Source organism: Quercus lobata, chromosome 9 (assembly GCF_001633185.2).
Source record: "Quercus lobata isolate SW786 chromosome 9, ValleyOak3.0 Primary Assembly, whole genome shotgun sequence".
NCBI lineage: Eukaryota > Viridiplantae > Streptophyta > Magnoliopsida > Fagales > Fagaceae > Quercus > Quercus lobata.
In genome coordinates, this window is record NC_044912.1 from 31,605,322 (window position 1) to 31,627,303 (window position 21,982).

A 21,982-nucleotide genomic window follows, 5' to 3' on the forward strand; every position below is an offset into this window, starting at 1 on the left:
ACCCATTACCATCTTTTCTTTTTTTTTGAGAATACTAAGTATTGTAACACACACATACACATGGGAAGTAGCATTAAAACACTAATTTATCCTCTACCCAAAACAGATGGCAAGGAATTAAGTGTTATAGAGTTATAACTTTGGGTGGAAGGGGGTATCATGCTTTTCAATAGTTCATGGGGCAAAGTGTAAAAAGTAATATAGTTTAGAGTGGAAAAATATGATTTCCCCATAAGATAATACTACTTGTCTTATCTTTTTTTTTTTTTTTTTGAGAAAACTACTTATCTTATCTTAACGGCTTTGTTTTACTACAAACCAAAAAATGATATTATATTTGAAATATATTTATGCATTTATCTACATATTAAGACTTGGTTCTAAAAGTTTCTCAAAAAAAAAAAAAAAGAAAAAAAAGAAATAATATTTGATACTTTTAATATTGCCATCTGTAAATTATTTAAATAATTTCCCTAACAATTCCCTAATGTTACATGGAAATAATTGATTCTTGTAATTCTGTAAAAATGCATGCATATCGCGCGTTACCAAAAATGTTTTCCTATTAACCATTATCAAATTATTAGATCTTGCCTTTACTAAAAAAATCAAAGAAAATCAACGCAATAATGGAAAGAAATTCGATTTTGTTTAAAACACAAATAGCGTATCTTCAATTTCGTGTCTCTCATTAAATATTTTCTCTGTTCTCCCCCCATGTAGAGTGCTATATATACACTCAAATCCTTTCACCTTTTCATCGCCACAAACAATCAACTAGTCATGGCATCTCTTCATTCACTTCTCTCATTCGCTGCATTGGCAACTACATTCTCTGTTGTTTTTCTTTGTAGCTTCTCTCTTATTGAGGCTTCCAATGGGGGCTTTAGTGTGGATCTAATCCACCGTGACTCTCCAAACTCTCCCTTCTATGACCCTTCAGAAACTCCTTCACAGCGCATAGTCAAGGCTTTGCGTCGTTCCATTAACCGTGTCAATCATTTTAAGCCAACTTCTTCACTCTCTACCAATGCAGCTCAAGCAGATATAATCTCAAATCGAGGTGAATACCTCTTGAAATACTCTGTTGGTACACCACCAGTCCAAATCCTAGGCATTGCTGATACTGGTAGTGATTTGATTTGGCTACAGTGCAAGCCTTGCAATGACTGCTACAAGCAAACAGCTCCACTTTTTGATCCTACAAGGTCAAGAACGTACAAAGAAGTTTCATGCTCTTCATCCCAATGTCAGTCTCTAAAAGGAACCTCATGCTCAGGCAGCGATGATTCAAGTTGCTCATACTCCGTTTCTTATGGCGATCATTCTTTCTCAAATGGAGACCTTGCTGTTGACACTCTCACTCTGGGATCAACTACAAGCCGTCCTGTGCCTCTCCCTAAAACTATCATAGGGTGTGGACACAATAACGGTGGAACCTTCAATGCAAACGGTTCTGGGATTGTTGGCCTTGGAGGTGGCGCGGTTTCTCTTGTTTCCCAATTGGATTCTTCAATTGATGGCAAATTCTCCTACTGCTTGATTCCATTAACTTCCCAAGGCGATACCACAAGCAAATTGAATTTCGGTAGTAATGCCGTGGTTTCGGGTTCTGGAGCCGTGTCTACTCCCATAGTCCCCAAAGATATTGACACCTTCTACTACCTAACACTCGAAGCAATTAGTGTAGGCAGAAACAGAATCGAATTGACCAAGCCTTCCCAATCCGGAGATTCAGCAGAGGGCAATATTATCATTGATTCAGGCACAACATTGACAATATTGCCATCAGACTTGTACCCCGATTTTGAATCAGCAGTAAAAGCCGAAATTGATTTAGCACCTACTGAAGACCCGAGTGGAGTTCTAAGCCTTTGCTACGAGTCATCATCAGATGATTTTAGCGGTCCAAGTATCACAGCTCATTTCACCGGTGCAGATGTGAATCTGAGTTCGAGCACTACCTTCATCAGAGTAGATGAGCAAGTTGTGTGCTTGGCTTTCGTTGCTGCATCAGATGAACCAGGGTCAATCTCCATTTTCGGTAACTTGGCCCAAGCCAACGTGTTGGTAGGCTATGACGTTGTGAAGAGAACTGTGTCTTTCAAGCCAACGGATTGCACAAAGCTTTAAGATGGAAAATGAAATTCCTCCCTATCTGGTGTTTTTCTTTTTAGTTTTTTTTTTTCCCCTCGTTTAAATTCATATGTTTTACGAGTGTAATAAGCATGGATTTGTTAATGAATTAGCTCTAAAATAAAATGCTTAAATATTTATCCATTTTTCTTATTCACTTTAGTAACAATTTGGTGTCTTTGTTTAAAAACCACATAAGTAAATAACATTTTACAATGAGGGTATTCTACTTTTATTATGATCTATCCAAAAAAAAAAAAACCAGGCCAACTAGACAGACCTTTCTGGTACATTATAGTCATCTTATTTTTTTCCACTGATGGAGAAGAATTTGAATTCAGCAAGCTAGCAACCCCTTCTCTCTTGTTACGTACTGAAACTTTTCTCTAAAGATTCATCACCGAAGGAAAGGAGATGTACACATTGGTACATTCTCTAAATCCTCTCAAAACATTGCTGAACAGAAGGGGAATTTTAATAAATATTACAGTTTTAAACTTTATTTTGTAAAATAACAAGGCTATTAAATTAATTCTCAATATATAAGCTCTTTGTAAATGGACTCTTCAAGGAACACTCGTTTGTCCATGACACGATTTCATAAAGAGAACTTGTTGGTAATTCTTGCAATGCACAGCAAATTTAAACATAATATAGCTCAAAAAATGCACATAATACGATTTTTTCTCCCTTTTATATTTTTGTCTAAATATAAAATATGATAATTATGTTAATTATTAATATTAATAGATATTTATTGTTTATATAGAATTATATTCTGACATCTTGGCATTTATTTATGATTGTGTTTTTGTATATAGAAGTATATATTTTATCATTCAAAGAAACCATGATTTGATGAAGTTTTAATTAAGTGTCTAAATGTAGAATAGAATTTAAAATAATTTAAAATTATATAATATAAAATACTCCCTCCGTTAAAATCATAACATATCATATTTCTTTAAATGTTAGAATATATAGTTCCATATATAACACAATCATAATACATGTGTAGTCCATGGTGCTACAATCTATAGTTCTATATACAAATACAATCATAAAAAATACCAATTAATTTTCATATTTAGAAAAATAAAAGGGAGAATAAATCATATAGGGTTATTTTTCCATATTTTGTATCTAAGAGTTAGATCATTTTGGATAAGCACCATGTCAGTTTCTTCAAGACCTTCTCCCCTCTTCCTGTGTTAATTATTTAGTATTCTCAAAAGAAAACAGTGGGTTAATCCTACATTGAAAAATGAGTATGAATTAAAGAGATTTAAAGTCTTTATTATGTATCCAAGAGTTAGGTCCTTTTAGATATACGCCACGGTCAATTTCTTTAATTTCAATATTACGGAAATAAAATTATTGATGAATAGAAATAAATTTAAAAAAAATTCCTTAAAACCTTCTATTAGGTGGAAGGTTAAATGAAGGAAAATCCAAAAAATAATTACGTCCAAGTACACAAAGAATTTGACAACAAATTTCACATCTATTGAGGTGACAATTTATAATTAGTATGCCATAAAGTGATGATAATGGTAACTAGATAAGAATGATGTTAATTGATACAAAGTCTAAGTACACAGACTTTGACAACAAATTTCACACTTGTTAAGGAGACAATCTGTAAATGGTGTGCTATAAAGTAATGATAGTGTTGGTCCAAATGAGAATGATATCACCACCAATTATATTCAACCAACTTAATAAGTTGTGAAAAAAATAACAAAATAAACTTAATAAGTTTTTTTTTTTTTTTTTTTTTAGGGACAAAAATGGAAAAACCTAATAAGTTACAAAAGGAGTTGTGAAATTTGTTGTGTTTGTAACATTTTTCATTAATGCATTAACATAAATGCAAAGATTTAATAAGGCGGAAGAAAAAATAAAGAGATTTCTCTTTCCTTCTCAAGGAATCTGTCACTTGTCTAGACTTAGACCACTATGGCTATTGTTCTCAATATAGATAGATAAATAAATAAGGGCATATAATGGGAAAATATCATACTGGGTAACAACTTATCATTTTAGATTAACATTCATATATTTCTCAAAAGATAAAATAAATAAATAAATAAAAAGAGGCCTACTATTTAAATGATCGCGTTAAAAGAAGAGTTATATACACAAATCATAATTATCAATCTCATTTATTTAGTCAGATTTTGTAATTTGTACCCATTGGGAAAAAGACAATCCTTCGACCAATGTGATGAGCATGTCATGTTCTAAGTTTCTAACATAAAGAATAATTTTAAAAATGATAATAAGACCCAAAAAAAAAAATTATGATAAAAATTACTAGCGGAGATAAGTTTGTTCTCCTCCTCTCCCCCCCCTCTCTAAAAGAAAAGTTACATACATACGATAGATTTCTTCAAAAAAATGAATGAAAGATATGTATGATATATATATATATATATATGAAAAAAATTAAAATAAGTTACATAAATATGATAGATTTATTCAGAAAAAGAATGAAAGATAGTTATGATAGATATGGAAAAAATAAAAGATAAGTTACGTACATATGATAGATTTATTCAAAAATAGAATGAAAAATATGTATGATAGATAATTAGATATGGAAAAAAATAAGTTCTCAAAAAAAAAAAATTGGAAAAAATAAAAGATAAGTTACATATATATGATAGATTTATTCAAAAAAAGAATGAAAGATATGTATGACACATATGGAAAAAATATAAGATAAGTTACATACATATATGATAGATTTATTCAAAAATAGAATGATAGATATGTATTCAACAAAAGAATGAAAGAAATGATATATGTGGAAAATACAAGAAGATAAATATGATGTATTATTTAAAAAAATTAAAAGAAACTTGTTGAAATTCAACTCAACTTTCCTCTGCCGCTACAGCTTTTAAATCCAAATCAAATTCATCTTTCTGGAAACAACACACACACACACACCAAAAAAAAAAAAAAAAATCGTCTTTCTCGTTATACTATAACCCAAAGATCAAGTTGGTGCAGTGGACCAATATTTTAACAAAAATAACTCCAAAAAACTTTTTTTTTAAAAAAACTTAAAAAAGAAAACAGACACTCACATTTTGTTTGTTTCGGTAATCATTTTTTCTAGAAAATTAGTTATTTTCCAAAAAAGTATTTTCTATAAAATTATATTATTTTTTATGTTTAGTAGCAACCTTAAATTAAATGAGAAATAATCTCCAAACTTTCCTTATTTAGTTTGATGTAAGATAAAGTTGTTTTTCAAAAAATATTAGTAGAGAACAATCTCTAAAAATAAACCATATTTTTTCAGTTAATCAAAAATAGTTTTTCATTGACTCATTTTTTTTATACTACCAAACATTGGAAAACATGGAAAACTATTTTTACACAAAGTTTTCCACTAAAACAAACAGAGCATCGTATTGCCCCTATTCCTCCACTGATTTTTTTTTTTTTTTCTAGTTATTCTATGAGCTCTTACGTAATTTCGAGCCCTAAGTTTTTGCTAGAAACTCAAAATTTAAATATTAAGACAAATAAAGAAAAAAAGTTAAATTCGAAATATTTTTTTAAAAGCAATTAAGGCAATGAGGTGATATACAATTTTTTAGGTATATTGCTATATTTTTAATCATTTTACTCTTTTTTATTTATTTTGGGTAATCAAAATACATACTTGAAATTATGTACTTAAATTAATCTTTTAAATTAATTGTTATTAGTTATGAATTGGTTCTAGATAAAACTTTAGGTTGTATGAAAATTAAATTGTATTGACAAAGGAGTATATAAATTTTATATTTGTTTTTGTCAATTTCAATTGATTTTTTCTCATTAATTTTGCTTTTAATTTTTTCCTTTTAATTTTGCCCCTAAACTAAAATCGTGGTTCCGTGACTTCTGTCAATATGAGGTAAGACTACAAAGTATGTGACAAAATTATTCGAGAGTGACCGTTTATAAAAATAGAAATAAGTTAAAATGCCAATACTACTTCTCTATTAATCCCTAAAATAAATTTGTTTTAATCTACGTTCCTTTTTAAATTTTAATTACCGTATTGAATGCAACAGTTTTATATAACCATTTATTTATTGAGAATCAAGATTTTTATTATTATTATTTTTTTTTTATACAAGGATAAAACTTTTATTCTAGCCTAATCTTAGTATATATGTGTGTGAAACTTCCTCCTGAAAACTTGACCACCGCATCAAGAGTGCGTAGTGGTGAGAATCAAGATTACCGTTTAAATGATTGTGATAAACGAAGAATAAATACACAACTTGTTCTGAACAATCTCTTTTCTTTGGTTAGATTTTGTACCCAACGGGAAAAAGATTTTGCCTTTGTCACTATCATCTAATGTGATGACCTTTGTCATATTCTAACAAAATGAATAATTTAAAAAATGCTAATCAGACGATAAGTTGCCACTCAATATGATGTAAGAATACTCCAAAGTATGTGACTAAATTACTTTATGTGTGACCTTATTATTGTCTCTCTAAAGCGAGAGAGAATGAAAATTAGAAAACAAAGATAAGAAACGAGGCTTTCTCTAAAAAAAAAAAAAAAGGATAAGAAACGAGGGTTACCATATGACATGGCAGAACCTATATACATATATATTCTTGCTTTAAGAAATTGATTTGCATAACACTCGATCATTTATCTCTCACATCAAATATTATTTTCATTTACTTGAAGCACAATTTATTTGAATAATTTATATCATTGAAATAAATAGCCTTAAAGACTTAAAAGGACAATATAATTTGGTTGCCTTCCTCATTTTTCTCTCTTTGTTATATATATGATTATATTTGATCATTGTCAAAATTCAATAATATATGGATCATTATGGAGCTTATGGATGAGTTTTCCATAATTTGCATAGCAAACAAGAATTCCTATTTGAAAAGTCAAATAACATTAATTTATTAACATTTTATTTATGCCCTTAATTTATTTGTGGGAGCTTTTTTTAAATTAAAAACCTAAATTTTGAAATCCACTATACATGCCATCTTTATTCAAATTATTAAAAAAAAATGTTTTAAAATAATTTTTTGATAAATTTTTCTAAGGGTAATTTAGAAAATTTTTAACTTTTTTTTTTTTTAAAAGATAAGACAGTTAATGATGTTTTTCTAAATAATTAGTAGATTTTTCTAACAAGGCCAAACAATTTAAGATGGAGGGAGTAAGAGATTATGTTTAATAAGCACACGATGTAAAAGCCTACTTTTAACCCCAATAATATTATGGCACCTCATATATTTTTGGGCAATTACAATTTACTCACTCGTGATTTGGCTGAAATTTAAATTGTTTACTTATAATTTGAAATTTGACACTTTACCCACTTAATACTAGTTCAATTAGATTTCTTTAACCCACATCTGTTAAAAACATGATTAAATATGTGATTTTGCTTCATTTTTATGTTTCACTCCTTCAAAAACACAAAAAACATAAAAATACAAGATCAAAAACTTAAATTTCGACAAAACCACAAATAGGTAAGTCGTAATTTTTCCTATATTTTTATATAAAAAATTAGATGCGTTAACAATCACACTTCCAAGAAAAAAATCAATGTCAGTCAATTCAAACTTTGTACGCGAGCGGAACTTAAATGTCATTCTATTTTCTTTTGCTGGGAAGGAATACAAGTAATTTAATTTATTCTCTCTTATTGTTTATTGTATTCCTTTTGTTTCGAGGAAAGGATGTTGGTTCACATTGATTTCAATTTCTATGGAGTATCTCTTTGCCCTCCTCTAATGAATAGTGTTGATATCAAAGCTTCAAGATTCAGCATAGATCAACATGTCTACAACAGCTCCGGCTATCTATTTCAGACTCTGACTTCACTGACGGAGGTTTTTCGGTCTAGTGGCATCACCGGCATCATATAGGGGAAGAAGTTTGGTTGGGGTTCTAATTTTTTTCTTTTTTTTATAAATATTTGGGTGATAGAGTTTTTAATTTGATTATAACTGGGTGCATATCAGTGCCTACTCTTTTATTTAAAAATACATTATTTATCATTATTTTATTGTAAAGTTAAAACTAAGCTTTTATAGCAAGTTCTTATTAAACTCATACTTTTAAAATAAAGACTTTTTGAGTTTTAAAACCTCAAATTCTCAAAAGTTTTTATTATCTATACTATTATTTAAAAGACTTCTCCTGTTTGGATCAATTTTTTTTTTTCCAAAATACCCCATATTTTCTTAGATTTAAGTAGAGACAGAATTAAAGGACAACAAAGTAAAAATACACTTTTAACTTCCACTAAAACATTACTTACAAAATAAAATCAATCTCCCACTAACCCACTTATTCAAAAACAAACTTCAAGTTTAAACTTTTCTCTTTCTTTATTTTTTTAATTGGCCGAAATTTTTTTTTTTTAACCAACGTTAAATTTTTTTATTTTTTTTATTTTAGAAACCCACGTTAAAAGGTTACTATTTTTTTATTTTGGTAAAATTTAATAATTTGTATCAATTTTAATTTGAGATTATAATATTTTCCAATCACAAAAAAAAAAACTTAGGAGTATGATAAGTGTTATGCGTTTGTACCAAATATTAAATTATAATTTATGCAAATTATTAAATTTTACCCAAAAAAAAAAATCTATGAGCATGCGCATGAATGCGTGCTTAGAGGCTAGTACTATATTACTAGCTTATAACCTACGGGTACCTCTTAATTAAATATTTTCATCACTATTTTATTTCAAAATTAGTATAAATAATAATTTATCTTTGAAAAATTCTGTAAATGTAAAGCACATTCTCTATTTAGAACTATGTATTTAAATGCAAAAAATGTAGACATTACTTCTTAGTGGGTTTGGCTTACTTTCAATATTTTTTTAACTAAAATCTCTTTTTGTTTTAATGAGAAACTGACACATCACCCACTAACTAAATAAAAGATGGAGATTAAACCAACTACCACTTGTCATTGTGTATTTAAAATAAAAAGAGACCTCCAATTAAAAAAGTACTGTAGATAAGTCAAACCCTTTCTTATTAGTAAGCATATACTCCTAACATAACAAGGAGAGTGTACATGTGTGAATGGAGAGACACAGATTGCATTTTCCATATTTTTGGGATTGATATCTCAATACGTCTATGAATAGCTTCATTGCTCACTCATGATTCCCCCCCCCCCCCCCCTCAAATGTTGAAGCTCTTCTGGTTACCACTACTAACCTTCAATTTCAATTTTCCACTACTAAAAACGCAGGTTATAGCCACATTTTTAAAACATGACTGTAGCTCCTAAAAACGCGGCTATAGGTCCATTTGGTCTATAACTCCATTTTAAAGCGTGGCTTATAGCAGCAATTTTGGTTAAGTCTATAGCTACATTTCTTAAAAACATGGCTCTAACCCGCATTTTTAGTACTGTTCAGAGCAACATAATAACTATCTAATTACAAATATCATATATATTCACTGAAATTGAAGGGAAAAAAAATGGAATATAGATGAACCCAAGTCTGTTGCCCAATGCTTTGAGTGGCTATAGAGAAAAATACACAAATATTCTAATCCGAGAATAAGAATCCAATTTTCTTTTGACGATTTGTAATTATTTTCGAGTTGTGGAGCATTAAGGCCTCAATGGAGAGGAACCAAAAAGTTGGAAGATAAAGACATTGAGGAAGCAAAACAGAGGGTTTCCTGAAATATATATTACATGCAAAATGGATCAAGTGAAGAGATGAAAGGGTGAGGCCGCCATGGAGCATTATAGTGACTAGTGAGCATAGGGATGGAAGCTAACGCTTTAAATGATGTCTGGGGAGATGATTGTGTATGTAAGCTAATGTTTTAAATGATGTCGTTTAGGGGAGATGATTGTGTGTGTGTATTTTTGTTTTTTTAATTAGATGGGGGTTTTGTGTATACAATGATTCGCAAGCATTAAAAAATAAACTTCATGTGAATTAAAACCATTTATATCTCTTATATACCATTTATATCCACAACCTAACCTTTTTCCCTACATTATTCATAAAATATTACAAATATGTGAATTAAAACATAAAGTACAAAACTTCGGTACAATACTTTAAGTGTTGTTCCTTAGATTTCTCTCTTAAGATTCAGTCATTTGGCTATTTAACTGAAAAATACACTTCTATCTCATAAGAAAAAATTCACATGGCAGAATCTAAAAAATGAAACCTAAGAAACAGTATCAAAGTACTGTGTTTAAGTCTTACCCAAACTTAAAATAACCAAACCCAAATAAATAAATAAATAAAAACAAAACTCAATGAATAATTTTAAAAAATCCCTTATGAGATTGATTATATGATCACATTCTTTGTTAATCTAATATACGTTGCACTTAACGCAACCGCTTTATGGGATTCTACGATATAAAGAAAGAATCACCCTTGGCCGAGGAATGATCCCCTCCTACCCATTTTTCGTTCATAATATATATAAATATATATAAATATATATATATATATGGGAAATATTTGATATCTATTATTGAATTATTTTAGCTTAGTCCATATATCGAAATAAATCAATCACCCAATTACACAGTGCAACAAAGGTATGAATCTAAAACCAAAAACCTAGTCAACAAATAAACTAAATGGTCTCTATTAAATAAACATATGAAAGTTATGTAAAAGAAATCACAGATAAGTCTTAATCAAAGTGATCAAATAAGTTGGAAAATGTGAATTCATAGATCCATTTGTATCTCTTAATCATAATATGATATAAACTTGAAAAGGGAAGAATATATATAGATAGTATCAAAATTTTCCTAAAATAATCTTTTAAAAAATGTTCTAAGGGAACCGTTAACCGAACCCAAACCTTAATAACATCCAATTAAATGAACGAGGGATTTAAGGAGACAATTTGCAAATAAAAGAACCAAAAGGTCTTATAATGGAAAGCCTTATATTTCAAGAGTAAATTAAGGTGGCAAATAATGGTGCACATTTAAGGCCATATATTATTAATGGAATTAATAGTGCATGCAATTTTTTCCATTTATTATCGAATAATTGTCATCCATGTAGCAAACAATCCTAAGACTACAACTATTTAGACAATTTTTGCCACAATTTGTCATGTGGCTAGTTTTGAGTAGTGGATGTGTGGACTCGTTACTTTTTCCCCATCACTCACAACTTGCTACCTGGCAAGTTGTGGCAATAGTGGTCTTAGCATTTTTTGCGAAGTGGAATGGTTTGTACTTGTAAACTTAATAAATGAAATATACTAATTATAACCTGCCATGTGGAATGGTTAGTCCACATGGTCTTGAAGTAATCTAATGAAATTGTTACATGTCAAGAATTGGTAGCTCAAAACTTCCCAAATGGTAAAGCCTTAAATTAGGCTTTTTATAACTATTTATATAATATAGGTCCATTTGGATAGAACTTATTTTGCTGAAATTGAAATCTGAAAACTGAAAACACTGTAGCAAAATAAATTTTAAATGTGTGAATAGTGCCGTAGGCCCCATTTTTAATGAAAATGTTACTAAAAAGTGAAACTTGTGGGTCCCGTGTACTGTTCACGAGACCCACAGGACTAATAAAGGGACTGAAAAGTCAACAAACTACGGCTATTGTTCATGAACAGTAGCATGAACAGTAGCCGTTGTCCCCCCTAAACGCATGCATAACAGAGAAAAAAAAATTAAAAAAATTAAAAAAAAATAAAGAGAGAGAGAAAATGCAAACGTGAAACGCAACCTTCGGATCCAAACCGCACCTATATATTAGATTAGATTAAATTAGATGAGGTGAATTAAAACTCAAATTACCTCATTATCCTGACCTAGGGGTTTTCGTAAACCTCAGTAGCTAGTGAAAGTCGGTGCCCACCTTTTGGTTGGGCTTAAGGTTTCTTGCTATCTGATCAAGGAAAGTTGTTTGGTGTTACATAAGTATACCATGGTGTCCCTGTCCGAGAAATGGGAGAAATTCTCGCTATCAGAGCAAGAAGGAAACTAGTACTTCGTTCAGGAGGATGAGATTGAAGAAGGTAACTTCTCGGCAGCCTATTTCTTCACCAGTCAGGTACTGAGTATGGAGGCTATTGCACGTATGTTCAAACTTCTGTGGCGTACAAGGAAGGGGCTTGAAGTACGAGACATGGGCAACCACAGGGTTTTGTTCGAGTTTAAGGATCCGTTGGATGTGGAATGAGCCTTGAAGGGAGAGTCGTGGTCCTTTGATAAGAATTTGGTGGCTCTTAAATGGGTGTCAAGGCACACTAATGTGCGAAACTTTGTTTTTGATAGGACCAGTTTTTGGGTTCAAGTGCATATCTGCCCATTGGTAGTTTCTCCATGGGAGTGGCTAAGGAGATTATGTCAGTGGTCAACATGGTTAATGAGAGTGAGATTGAAGAGGGGAACAGAAGGGTGCAATTTCTTACGAGTTCGAGTCATTGTCAATCCCTTAGACCCACTGTGCAAAGGCAGCAAGATTGGTCGAAAAGATGGGTCAGCGAGTTGGGTTAGTTTTAAGTATAAAAGACTCCCTAATATCTACTACTAGTGTGGCAGACTTACTCACCATGACAAGGACTGTCCATCGAGGTTGAAGAAGAAAGGGTCTGTGCCTGATGTTGAGAAACAATTTGGCTCGTGGCTAAGGACTAGCACTCTAAATCCGTCACGGCGAACAATCATTCATGTTGCTGGGTTTGAGGAGGAGGATGATGAGGTTGGCAACACCAAAAGCTCAGATAATGTTGAATCAGGGGTGGACAAGGACAACATTCGTTTCTCGGATTTTAACACAAGGACTAACACTTCTATGGAGCAAGGCGTGACTGGGATAGAGCTTTGTGCGCTTAAGGAAGTTGCTGGTGGGTGTGATATGGTGCAAAGCAAGGAGGTGAGCAATGACACAGTGGGTATTGAGTCGAAATCACCACAAGTAATTACTGTTGCACATATCCCACTAGTAGCAGGCTTTGCCATTAGAGGTAACTCAGTTTTATCTTCACAGGAGGATTTGGACCCCATTGATAGGGACTTGGCAAAGTTTGATCAGAATGGAAGTGGAGTTTCAGCGGATGAGTCAGACTTGAGGATTGGTTTGAGTCAGGTTTCAATGGGTTCAACGGTAGTTGGGTCGGCGCAATTTCTAAAGAACTTTTTTGTCCCCAGTGCTCCAACTTCTCCGTTTACAATGGGTAGCAAGTCTGACCCTTCTCGAACCACTGTTTCGAAGGTTTCACATAGGCAAAAGATCCCTAGGAAGAATAAGGAGGAGCAAGGGTCACTGTTAGTGAAAAGGGTGATGTGAGAATCTGATGAGGAGATGGAGGAGGTGGAAGGCAATGAGAAAAGGCAGGCAATATATGAGGTTGATCCATCAGTGGAGGCTAGCGACCAACCCCACTGACAACAATGAAACTCTCATCATAGAAGTGTAGGGGGCTTGGGAACCAGGTTGCAATTCAGGAGCTTGTAGACATTGTATGAGCACAAGATCCTATGTTTGTGTTTTTGTCTAAGACATGGTCAGATAGGGAACAGATGGTTAGGATAAAGGAGAAGTTAGAATTTGATGATTTATTCATTGTCCTGAATGATGGTCGGGGTGGTGGATTAGCTTTGCTTTGGAAAGGAAGTATAAAGGTTTGGGTGGATAGTTTCTCAAAATACCATATGTGAGAGTGCACTTTTTTGTGACACTCAGGCCCAAGGATCCCGGGCCTAAATAAAAAGGTTTTGGTGAACCGGGCCTTGACTCACCGCAACTAACGAGCTGTTTAAGAATCAAGTGGAATACAGGGGATGCTCCTGACAATATAAAAAAAATGACAAGCAAGGATATTCATATCGAAGAATGCCAAAAAATCAACAAGGTAAATTCAGAAGGAAAGAAACAGGATTAGCAAAGCGATAAAAAAAGATTAATGCTAAGAGGATCCTGGGAAATATGAAGTATATTTCATTAATACATTGTCTGTTTAATTACAGAAAGCTCACTAGGACGTGATACAAGGTTCAGTCAAGCTCAAAAATTACAGTCTTGAATGGCTATTTCAGCCTTCAAAACTTGCAAAGTTTGATTCTCTTTGAATCCGAGTATGTGCAATAGTGGATTTTACAGAATACCAGGAAACAATGTTTGTTTTTCCCTTAGTATTTTCTCTTCACCACAGATTTTACTGATAGTTTTTCTAGCAAATCTCTTCTTTTTTGTGTTTCTCTCTTTTTTCGCTGCCTTTTCTTCGCAACCCATCACTTCCTTTTATAATGGAGTTTTTGGTCTTCCCAGGGAACCGTTGGTTCCCCTGTTTTACCCTTTTGCAAACAGAGCACGTCCTATACCCATCATCTCGGTAAGTCCCATTTCCATTTTTTCTCATTCTTTCCTTCTTTCAGCTCTGATTCTTTTGAAAGTTCCTGGTTGGCCATCTTCTTTGGGATGTGCTGAGGTATGCCCTTCTCAGCATCCCCGTTTCTGGTATTTTCCACTTTTCCCTTTTCTTTCCCATCTGGGCGGAATCCTGTTCTGCCAACTTGAAAGCCGCTTGTTATCATTCTTTTTTTTGTGCTTCCCTGTTCTGGTTCCCCAAGGCTTTTTCTGTTTGTGCCATGAGAGGTCGCTGGGCTCTACTGGCGCTTGCATTCTTTTGCTTTTGTTTCTTGTTTTTCTTCTTCTGTCTTTTTCTTTCGAGCTGTCCTAGTCTTCTTTTGTCTTTGTGCCTGAAAGGATCTGGGCCTCTTAATTGTTCCTAAGGATCCTTGCTTCTTATCCCTTGCCGTGGTTCTCTTTTTTTTGGATGCTTCTTTGTCTGGGCTTCAAGATCCCCTGGGCCTTTTTTATTCCTTCATGGGTCTCCTGCATTTGCTACTTTGGGTTTAGCTTGATTTTTTCCTTTTGGGCTTGACTCATTCTTTTGGGCTTCCTTCACTATGATCTTTTTTTAGACCTCAACATTTAGCCCCCCGAGCTCGTGGGTTGCCTGAAGCCCATGCGTGAGCGATTTAGGTTTTCTAAGATTTTCGTAGGATCCACCTTTTTTTAACTTCTACTGGGTTCCCTTCCTTTTTACTAGGGATCCCGGCCTACTGGTTTTGGTCACCTCCTTTTTGCGTGTTGCATTCCCTTATAATTATTATTTTTTGCAGTTTCCTCTTTGCACGGGACGTGGCAGTTGAGTATTTGAGGTAAAATTCCTCTACCCACTTTTCTCATTTCCCGTTACTTCTCATTAATAACCGCTGATTAATCCCTTCTTCAAATTAAATTTTTTGGCAACTGGCGCGTCTTTCCATACACTGTCTTCCCCAACTGCTATTTGCGCCTTTATTATAGCCGTTTCATCTTATCACTTTGCTTCGTTGAGTCTTTCATTCTTTGGGTTTCTCTTTCTTTTTCTCTCATTCTCTGTTACTCCGGTCTTCCCCCTTTTCTCACTTTCAATCTCTTCTCTTCTCATTGTACGTGTTGTTCCAATGGCTTCTTCTTCTTCCCGAAAGAGGAGAAAGCGTACCCCCAGTCCTTCTGAGGGTGAAGGTTCTTCTGGTTCTGCTCCGAGTGATTCTCGCAAGGTTACCGAACGTCCGGCCTTCCCTTTACGGGATCCTTGGTATTCTCTCAGTTCATTTTTCCCTCATGTATCTCATGGTGAGGCTCCCCCATCTCCTCATGCTTGGATGTTTTCTGGCCAAGCGGGTTTCGCTGGTTCCGCCCAGGTTCCTGACCCTAGAGAGATCTTTGACCTTCAAATTAGACAAGGAATTCGAGAGGCGGTTCCTATCTTCTTTGATTTTGTCTAGGGAAAAATTCAGGGCTGGCCTATCTGGGTAGACAAGGAACTGTCTGATGCTGAGTTTGTGGGTCGCTTGGAGCGCGCCGGTATCCTAAAGGCAGTGGCTATTTCCAGAAACCTTGAGGGCTTCAGAGACGCCAAAGGGCTCAGGCATCTGGTACGTCGTTGGTGCCCTTCCCTTCATACTTTTTTCTTTTCTGTTGGTGAATTGACAATTACCTTGGAAGATGTGGTTAATAACTTTCTCCTCCCGGTATTTGGTGACGAGAGCCCCTTTGATATCAACCTTTCTGGGAGGATCTCGTGGCGGAAGATAAATTGTTTGGTTATTTTGGTGGTCATGCTGCCTCTTCTGGTGGTAAGCCGGCTAGAATGGGGAGATGGGTGATGACCCTCTCTCGTGAGAAAGATAAGAAAGTGAGGTGGGTCGGTTTTCTGGCTTTTTGGCTTAGCAAGTTCTTGTTTAGTGAGTTTCCTGGGTACGGAGTTAAGTCTTCCTTTTTTCCATTGGCAATCAAGTTGGCTCGAGGTACCCAATATCCTTTGGCTCCTCTGTTTTTGGGTCATGTTTACTCTCAATTGGACCAGCTTCATGGAGATGAGACCGAGGGTGATTCTTGTTATGTGATTACCTCATCTCTTCACTGTGCTATCCTTCAGATTTTCATGTAGGACCGTTTTGCAGCTACTTTGGCCAAGTGCAGGAATTTGAAATTTGTGAAGGAAAAATTCCAAGGATCCCCTGACATAGTGAAGGGTCTTTGTGGTAATTCTACTGATGCCTTTCCCATTATCTTTCGTTGGATTAGCTTGAAAGGTGGTGGCCTCAATCTTGTGGAGTTATTTGACCAAGTAGGGAACTTACATTGGAGATCCCCTCGTGAGTTTGGCACTGGCTTTGCGTGTGATTCTGTATTGTCTTCTTTTTTATCTTCTACAGGTAATACCTTTGACTTGCGGCGTGGTGATGAGGGCAATCTGGCTTATCTTGCCTGCATTAGCCCCTCTTGGCTTCCTATGCCTTCTTCGAGTGGCCTAAAATATACCCACTATTTAGCACACCGGGTGCTCCGATAGTTGGTTTTGACCAGGACGTTCCTCCAGTTTTTAAGGACGTGGTGCCGTCCCTTTCTTCTTTGGATCCTTTCCTGAGGCTGCAGGCCTTTTCTTATTGGTCACGGAAGAGCCCCCAGTTTGCAGTGCCTAACTCCCATAGAGGAATCTTTGCTTCTAGTGGCTATACCAGTTATTGGAGAAGAGTACAGAAGTCTTTCGTTGACTATGTTGGCTCCGGTACAATTCGGGAAACCCCAAATCTTAGTATTGTTTCTGCTCCGACATCCAATAGGCATTTATCCCTTCCTACTACTGGGATTGTTTCTGCTGCTGCAAGCAGCAAGACTGGGTTTGCAGAGTGGCATGCCTCCAGGGGAGGTTGGGTGACTTATGCACAGGATTTTCCTGAGACTTGGCTGGGTTATAGTCTCGTCATTGGCACTTCCTCTGGAGTGCCCATCAAGAAAGGTGCAGTAGAGACAATAGGTGCTGCCACTACTCCGAGTAAAGGTAAGGATGTCAGGCCGAAGAAAATGAAAGCTGTTGATGTTGATGAAAGTACAGGGGGTGTGGAGATAGGTTCTGAGACAAAAAGAAGAAAAACTGGGAAATCTCAAACACACTTGGCATCTCAGGAAGGCAAGGATGTCAGGGAACCTTTGGCTTCAAAGACCCGGAAGAAGACCAAGGTAGAGTCTTCTTTTTCCTAGGTTCCTGTGACTGCTTCAGTCCATGGTTCTTTAGGATCTTCTGGTTTTGTATCCCAGCCTCCTTTAGGACCCTCTGGGCGTACTCGTAGTAAGTAAAAGACTTCCAGAGAATCTGTAGAGAGAGAGAGAGAAGGGCAAGACTTCTTTCCTTCTTCTCTCTTTTTCACTTGTTCACCTTGTTACATTTATTTCTATTTTGCTGATGAGTGGTGGTTCCCTTTGCAGTCCAAACGCAAGTCTGATTACAAGAAGGGCAAAAGTCAATCTTCTGGTGACGACGTGGTATGTGTGCCCCCCTTTTTTTTTTATGTTCTCTTCCTTTTGTTCTGGCATTGTGTTGTTAGTATTACCCCGTTGTTTTTCACTTGGCACTGCTTTTTCCTCTTCTTCTTTCTTTAGGTGGAGGTATCTCCTCCTATGACCGACAAGACTCTAGGAGAAGAAACTGTCACAGCTCTTTCTGTTGCCTTTCCTACTGTGGGGGAAGAGCCCCCTACTGGTGGTCTAGCTAAGGAAACCGGGCAACCGATGCAGGGTTCCCAGGATTCTCAGGATCCCAAAGCCTCTAAGATCCCTACATCTCAAAGTCCCCATCTTGAGCGCACTCCTAGTCCCATCAGGACTGTGTTTTCTCAAACATTGTCAGATAAAGGCGCTTTGGGAGACACTCCTTTATCCAAACAAACAGGTGAGCCACGTTTCTTTGAAATAGCGTTACATCTCTATTTTCTTTTCCAGTTTTTTGAGTTCCTTCTTTTCTTTCTCCTTTTAGGTCAAACCAGTGAGAAGTCTGCTCCTAGTGTTGCCTCTTCCTTAGAATCAGAAAGTTCAGAAGGTGAGTGTGAGTTGCTCCCACTATGTTTCCTTTTTCCTTTCTTTCTTTCCCTTCGCCCTTCTCTTTTTTTAAAAAAAAATGGCGAAGCCCCCTGCATCTCTTCCTTCCTTTAGCCATTTTGCCATTGGTTCTTCATCCTTTCTCCAACTTGCCTTATGTTCTTTCCCAGAATCTTTGGGGAAATCAGGGGATCAAGAAGAAGAGGCTCTGCCCCAGGAAGCCGATACTGGTTTGTCCTTCTCTCTCCCCTTTTTTTTTAAGACTAAATCTGTTCTTCCTTTTCTTTTTTCTGAGTATTGATACAGGCTTTACAGATTTTGAGCCTGTTATCCCTGAAGGAATTGTGAGACACGTTCAAATTGCTAATCTTCAGCCAGAGCGAAAGGCTACAAGTCCTCCAATCTCTGCAAGTGGTGACACAGCGATGGGGGACGCCTCGAGAGTGGCTGCCTCAGATCTTGATTCAAGGCTTTCCTCCTTCCTGGCTCGCTTTGATCTCTTAGAATTTAACAGTCTTCCTGCCAGCCATTTCCATGTTTTTGGGTCTTCTTATGGTAGCTTCCTGCGCTTCTCTGTTCCTGTTGAAGGCCTGCCGCTGTTAGAGAGTCTGCTCAAGAATCACGGGGATTTCACCAGTGGCTTCAGGGGAGGCGTTTTTCTAGGTAATATTTTGATGGAGTTGCTATGTGCTGTGCTGGTTTTCCTGAGGAATTCTTCTGTAGATTCTTTGTCTGAAGAAAAACTTCTGGAGTGGAGAGGGGTGGTTCAAGACCTTCTGGAGGCCAAGTTCAATTTGTCTTTTTTGTTGGATCACTTGCGTCTGTTGGCTCATATGCTGTTTCAGAGGCAATCATCCAAGAGTATAGACACCGAGATAGTTGCTGCTGAGGAAACTTTGGCTCATGCTCACAAGGTTTTACAAGACTTGAAAGTCAAGCGACAGAGGATCCTTTCTACTTCGACTGTGCCTGTTATTTCTCCGGATGCCTCCCTGTTGGCCGGCCTCATTCCTTAGCTTATTTTAGATTTACATAAACAATTTGGGGTTGTATAAGTTTTTTTTTTTTTGAACATTGCTCTCCTCTTTGTTTCTTTTTTTTTTTTTTTGGTGTTTCAAAACTGCTTCTCATTTCTTAGTATGTGAATCTGTCTTTCTCTTTGATATATTGCCTTTTCTTTCCTATGACTTTTCTCTTTTCTTTCCTAAGTCCTGGACCATGGTTTCCACAAGCTTCTCTGTAGGTTCTGGTCCAGGTACCCGGTAATCTATTATGCAAGTACTGAACTGGGTACACTGGTATCTTTTCCTATATTTTTTTTTTTGAGATACGGTCTCAGTTCATGAACTTTGACAAGTTCCCCTCTTTTGCCAAGTGCTAGGCTAGGTATCTTGGATACTTTACTTTTATCTGTGACCCTAGACCTATGCACTTGGAACTGTCTGTGGGGTATCTGAAATTATTTGTGTGGTGAATCCTGGGCCATATGTAAAAGGGTATTACATACCTTTTTTCTTTTTTTTTTTACTCAGGTATCCTTCCTTAAATCTATCCAAACTTGGTCTTTGCAGTATTTAAAGAAAGACTTAAATATTGAAGAAAAAGGAACTTCATTAAAATATGGTCATTTTTAAGGAACACCGGAATGGGCTTTCTTGTGAAATTTTAGCCTTCAACATTAGCCCCCCGAGCTCGTGGGTTACCTGTAGCCCACGCACGAGAAAATAAATTGTTTTTGGACACTTTTCTGGTTTGTAGAACCAATGTGTAGATCAAATAATTCTTGAGGGAAACTCCAAAGGAATTGCTACACTTCCTTCATGGGATGAACTAACATGTTGCAAAAGATTAAAATTCACCTTCATATTAGTATTAGGCTGTAGATTGGTATTCAATAAATCAACTTTTTCAAACTAACAATAATATATGCAGATATATATGTATAACCAAATTATATTGGTATCGCATTTGATGCTAAAAGTATATTTTTAGCACTAACGTTTTTTTTTTTTTTTTTGCTAGCAATTCTAGGATATGCCTTTTTGAAAGTAGCATACAAAAATCGTGATGAATGCATATTAAATCTTAATATAAGATAGCATAGCTTTGTCAACAAGATTTTGTTTGTTTTACAAAATAGGTTGAATGAGGGGAGCCCCCATGAACTTTGCCAAAGATATTCTATGCATTGTAATACATGCTTGCTATGGCTAAGGTGAATAACACCAAGATGTTTGCCCCATAAGATTTTTAGTCCATGAATAGTGACTTACCAATGGGACCATGATATCATAAATCATTGAATCAAAACATACTGATTTAGAGTCTAATCAAGGTTAGCTATTCTTCTCAAAATGTATTAAGAGATAGAAACTTCCCTAAGGACATGACTTAGAAGGCTTAGGAACATCTCCACGCCTTGCTTTAGCTAAAGACCTTGCTCTTCTGGTGGATGCTCTTGATCTTTGCCTCATTCTTTTTCCAAATTGTGAGAGATTATATAATATTTCAGATTGCAGCAGATTATTCACATACCATGCCACCAATTATATTGTTGTTTGAATTGCTATATTCCATATAGTTCATAAGCCAAAGAAAATAACAGTGGCTGAACTTATGTACAGTAAAGTTCGCACTAGACTTCTTAATTTTCATCAAGTAAAAGATATATCTAAGGAAATTTTATAATCTTGTTTTAGCCCCCAGTGTATGCACTGGAAAAGCCAATTGCCAAATAAGATATGGCAATAAAAATTACTTCATGTATATGAAACCATGTGAGGATCTCAACCACACAAGAATTCCAAATTTGATTTTTGATAATTGGTCAAGTAAGAAGACCAAAATTTTTAGAATTTTCATTTTAATCTATATGAATAAAATATTAGTGCATGGGTGATACCTCTTGCACAACATTTTGCAGTGTTTTGATATATTCAAACATGGTATTAATGAGTGGGCTTACCGAAAGGGTACTTTTCTTTTGTTGAGTCAAAATACCTCCAAGCCTTTGGTGAGTTTGCACCTTATTGGAGGAGGGAAATGTCGCTAGCTGGTTTGTAATGTCATTGACTAATCTCTTTGTATAGAGACTTGCAAAAGTATCCATGCTTATGCGGCTTCGAGTGATGTACTCTTAGAATTTTTTTTTTGAGTTACACCTTCCTTGCTTCTTTAGGCTCCCTTGAACCAATTCCTTTCAAGGAGGTCAATCTTGTGCACTTTACACACCCACTTTTGGGTTTTCATACCCACTCAAGGCTCTTTCTCTTTGTACCCCTCGTCGGGCTTTGCTTACAATTTGCATCCTTTGCTAGGACGTGCTATGGCTTGTACCTATTGCTGGTACGTGCTACAGTTTGTACCCAGTGCTAGTATGTGCTACAAGTTGTAGCCAAGACTGGGATATACTTACAATCTACACTTTTA

The 21,982-nt window shown here is 35.3% G+C and overlaps 1 protein-coding gene across 1 annotated transcript; it reads left to right on the top strand.

Annotated features, from left to right (window-relative positions):
- Positions 1-742: 742 nt before the first annotated feature.
- LOC115959422 (aspartic proteinase CDR1-like) lies at positions 743-2,133 on the top strand. The gene has a single exon (XM_031077802.1). It carries the CDS (start codon positions 784-786, stop codon positions 2,131-2,133), a length of 1,350 nt encoding a protein of 449 aa, XP_030933662.1. The 5' UTR covers positions 743-783.
- Positions 2,134-21,982: the final 19,849 nt, after the last annotated feature.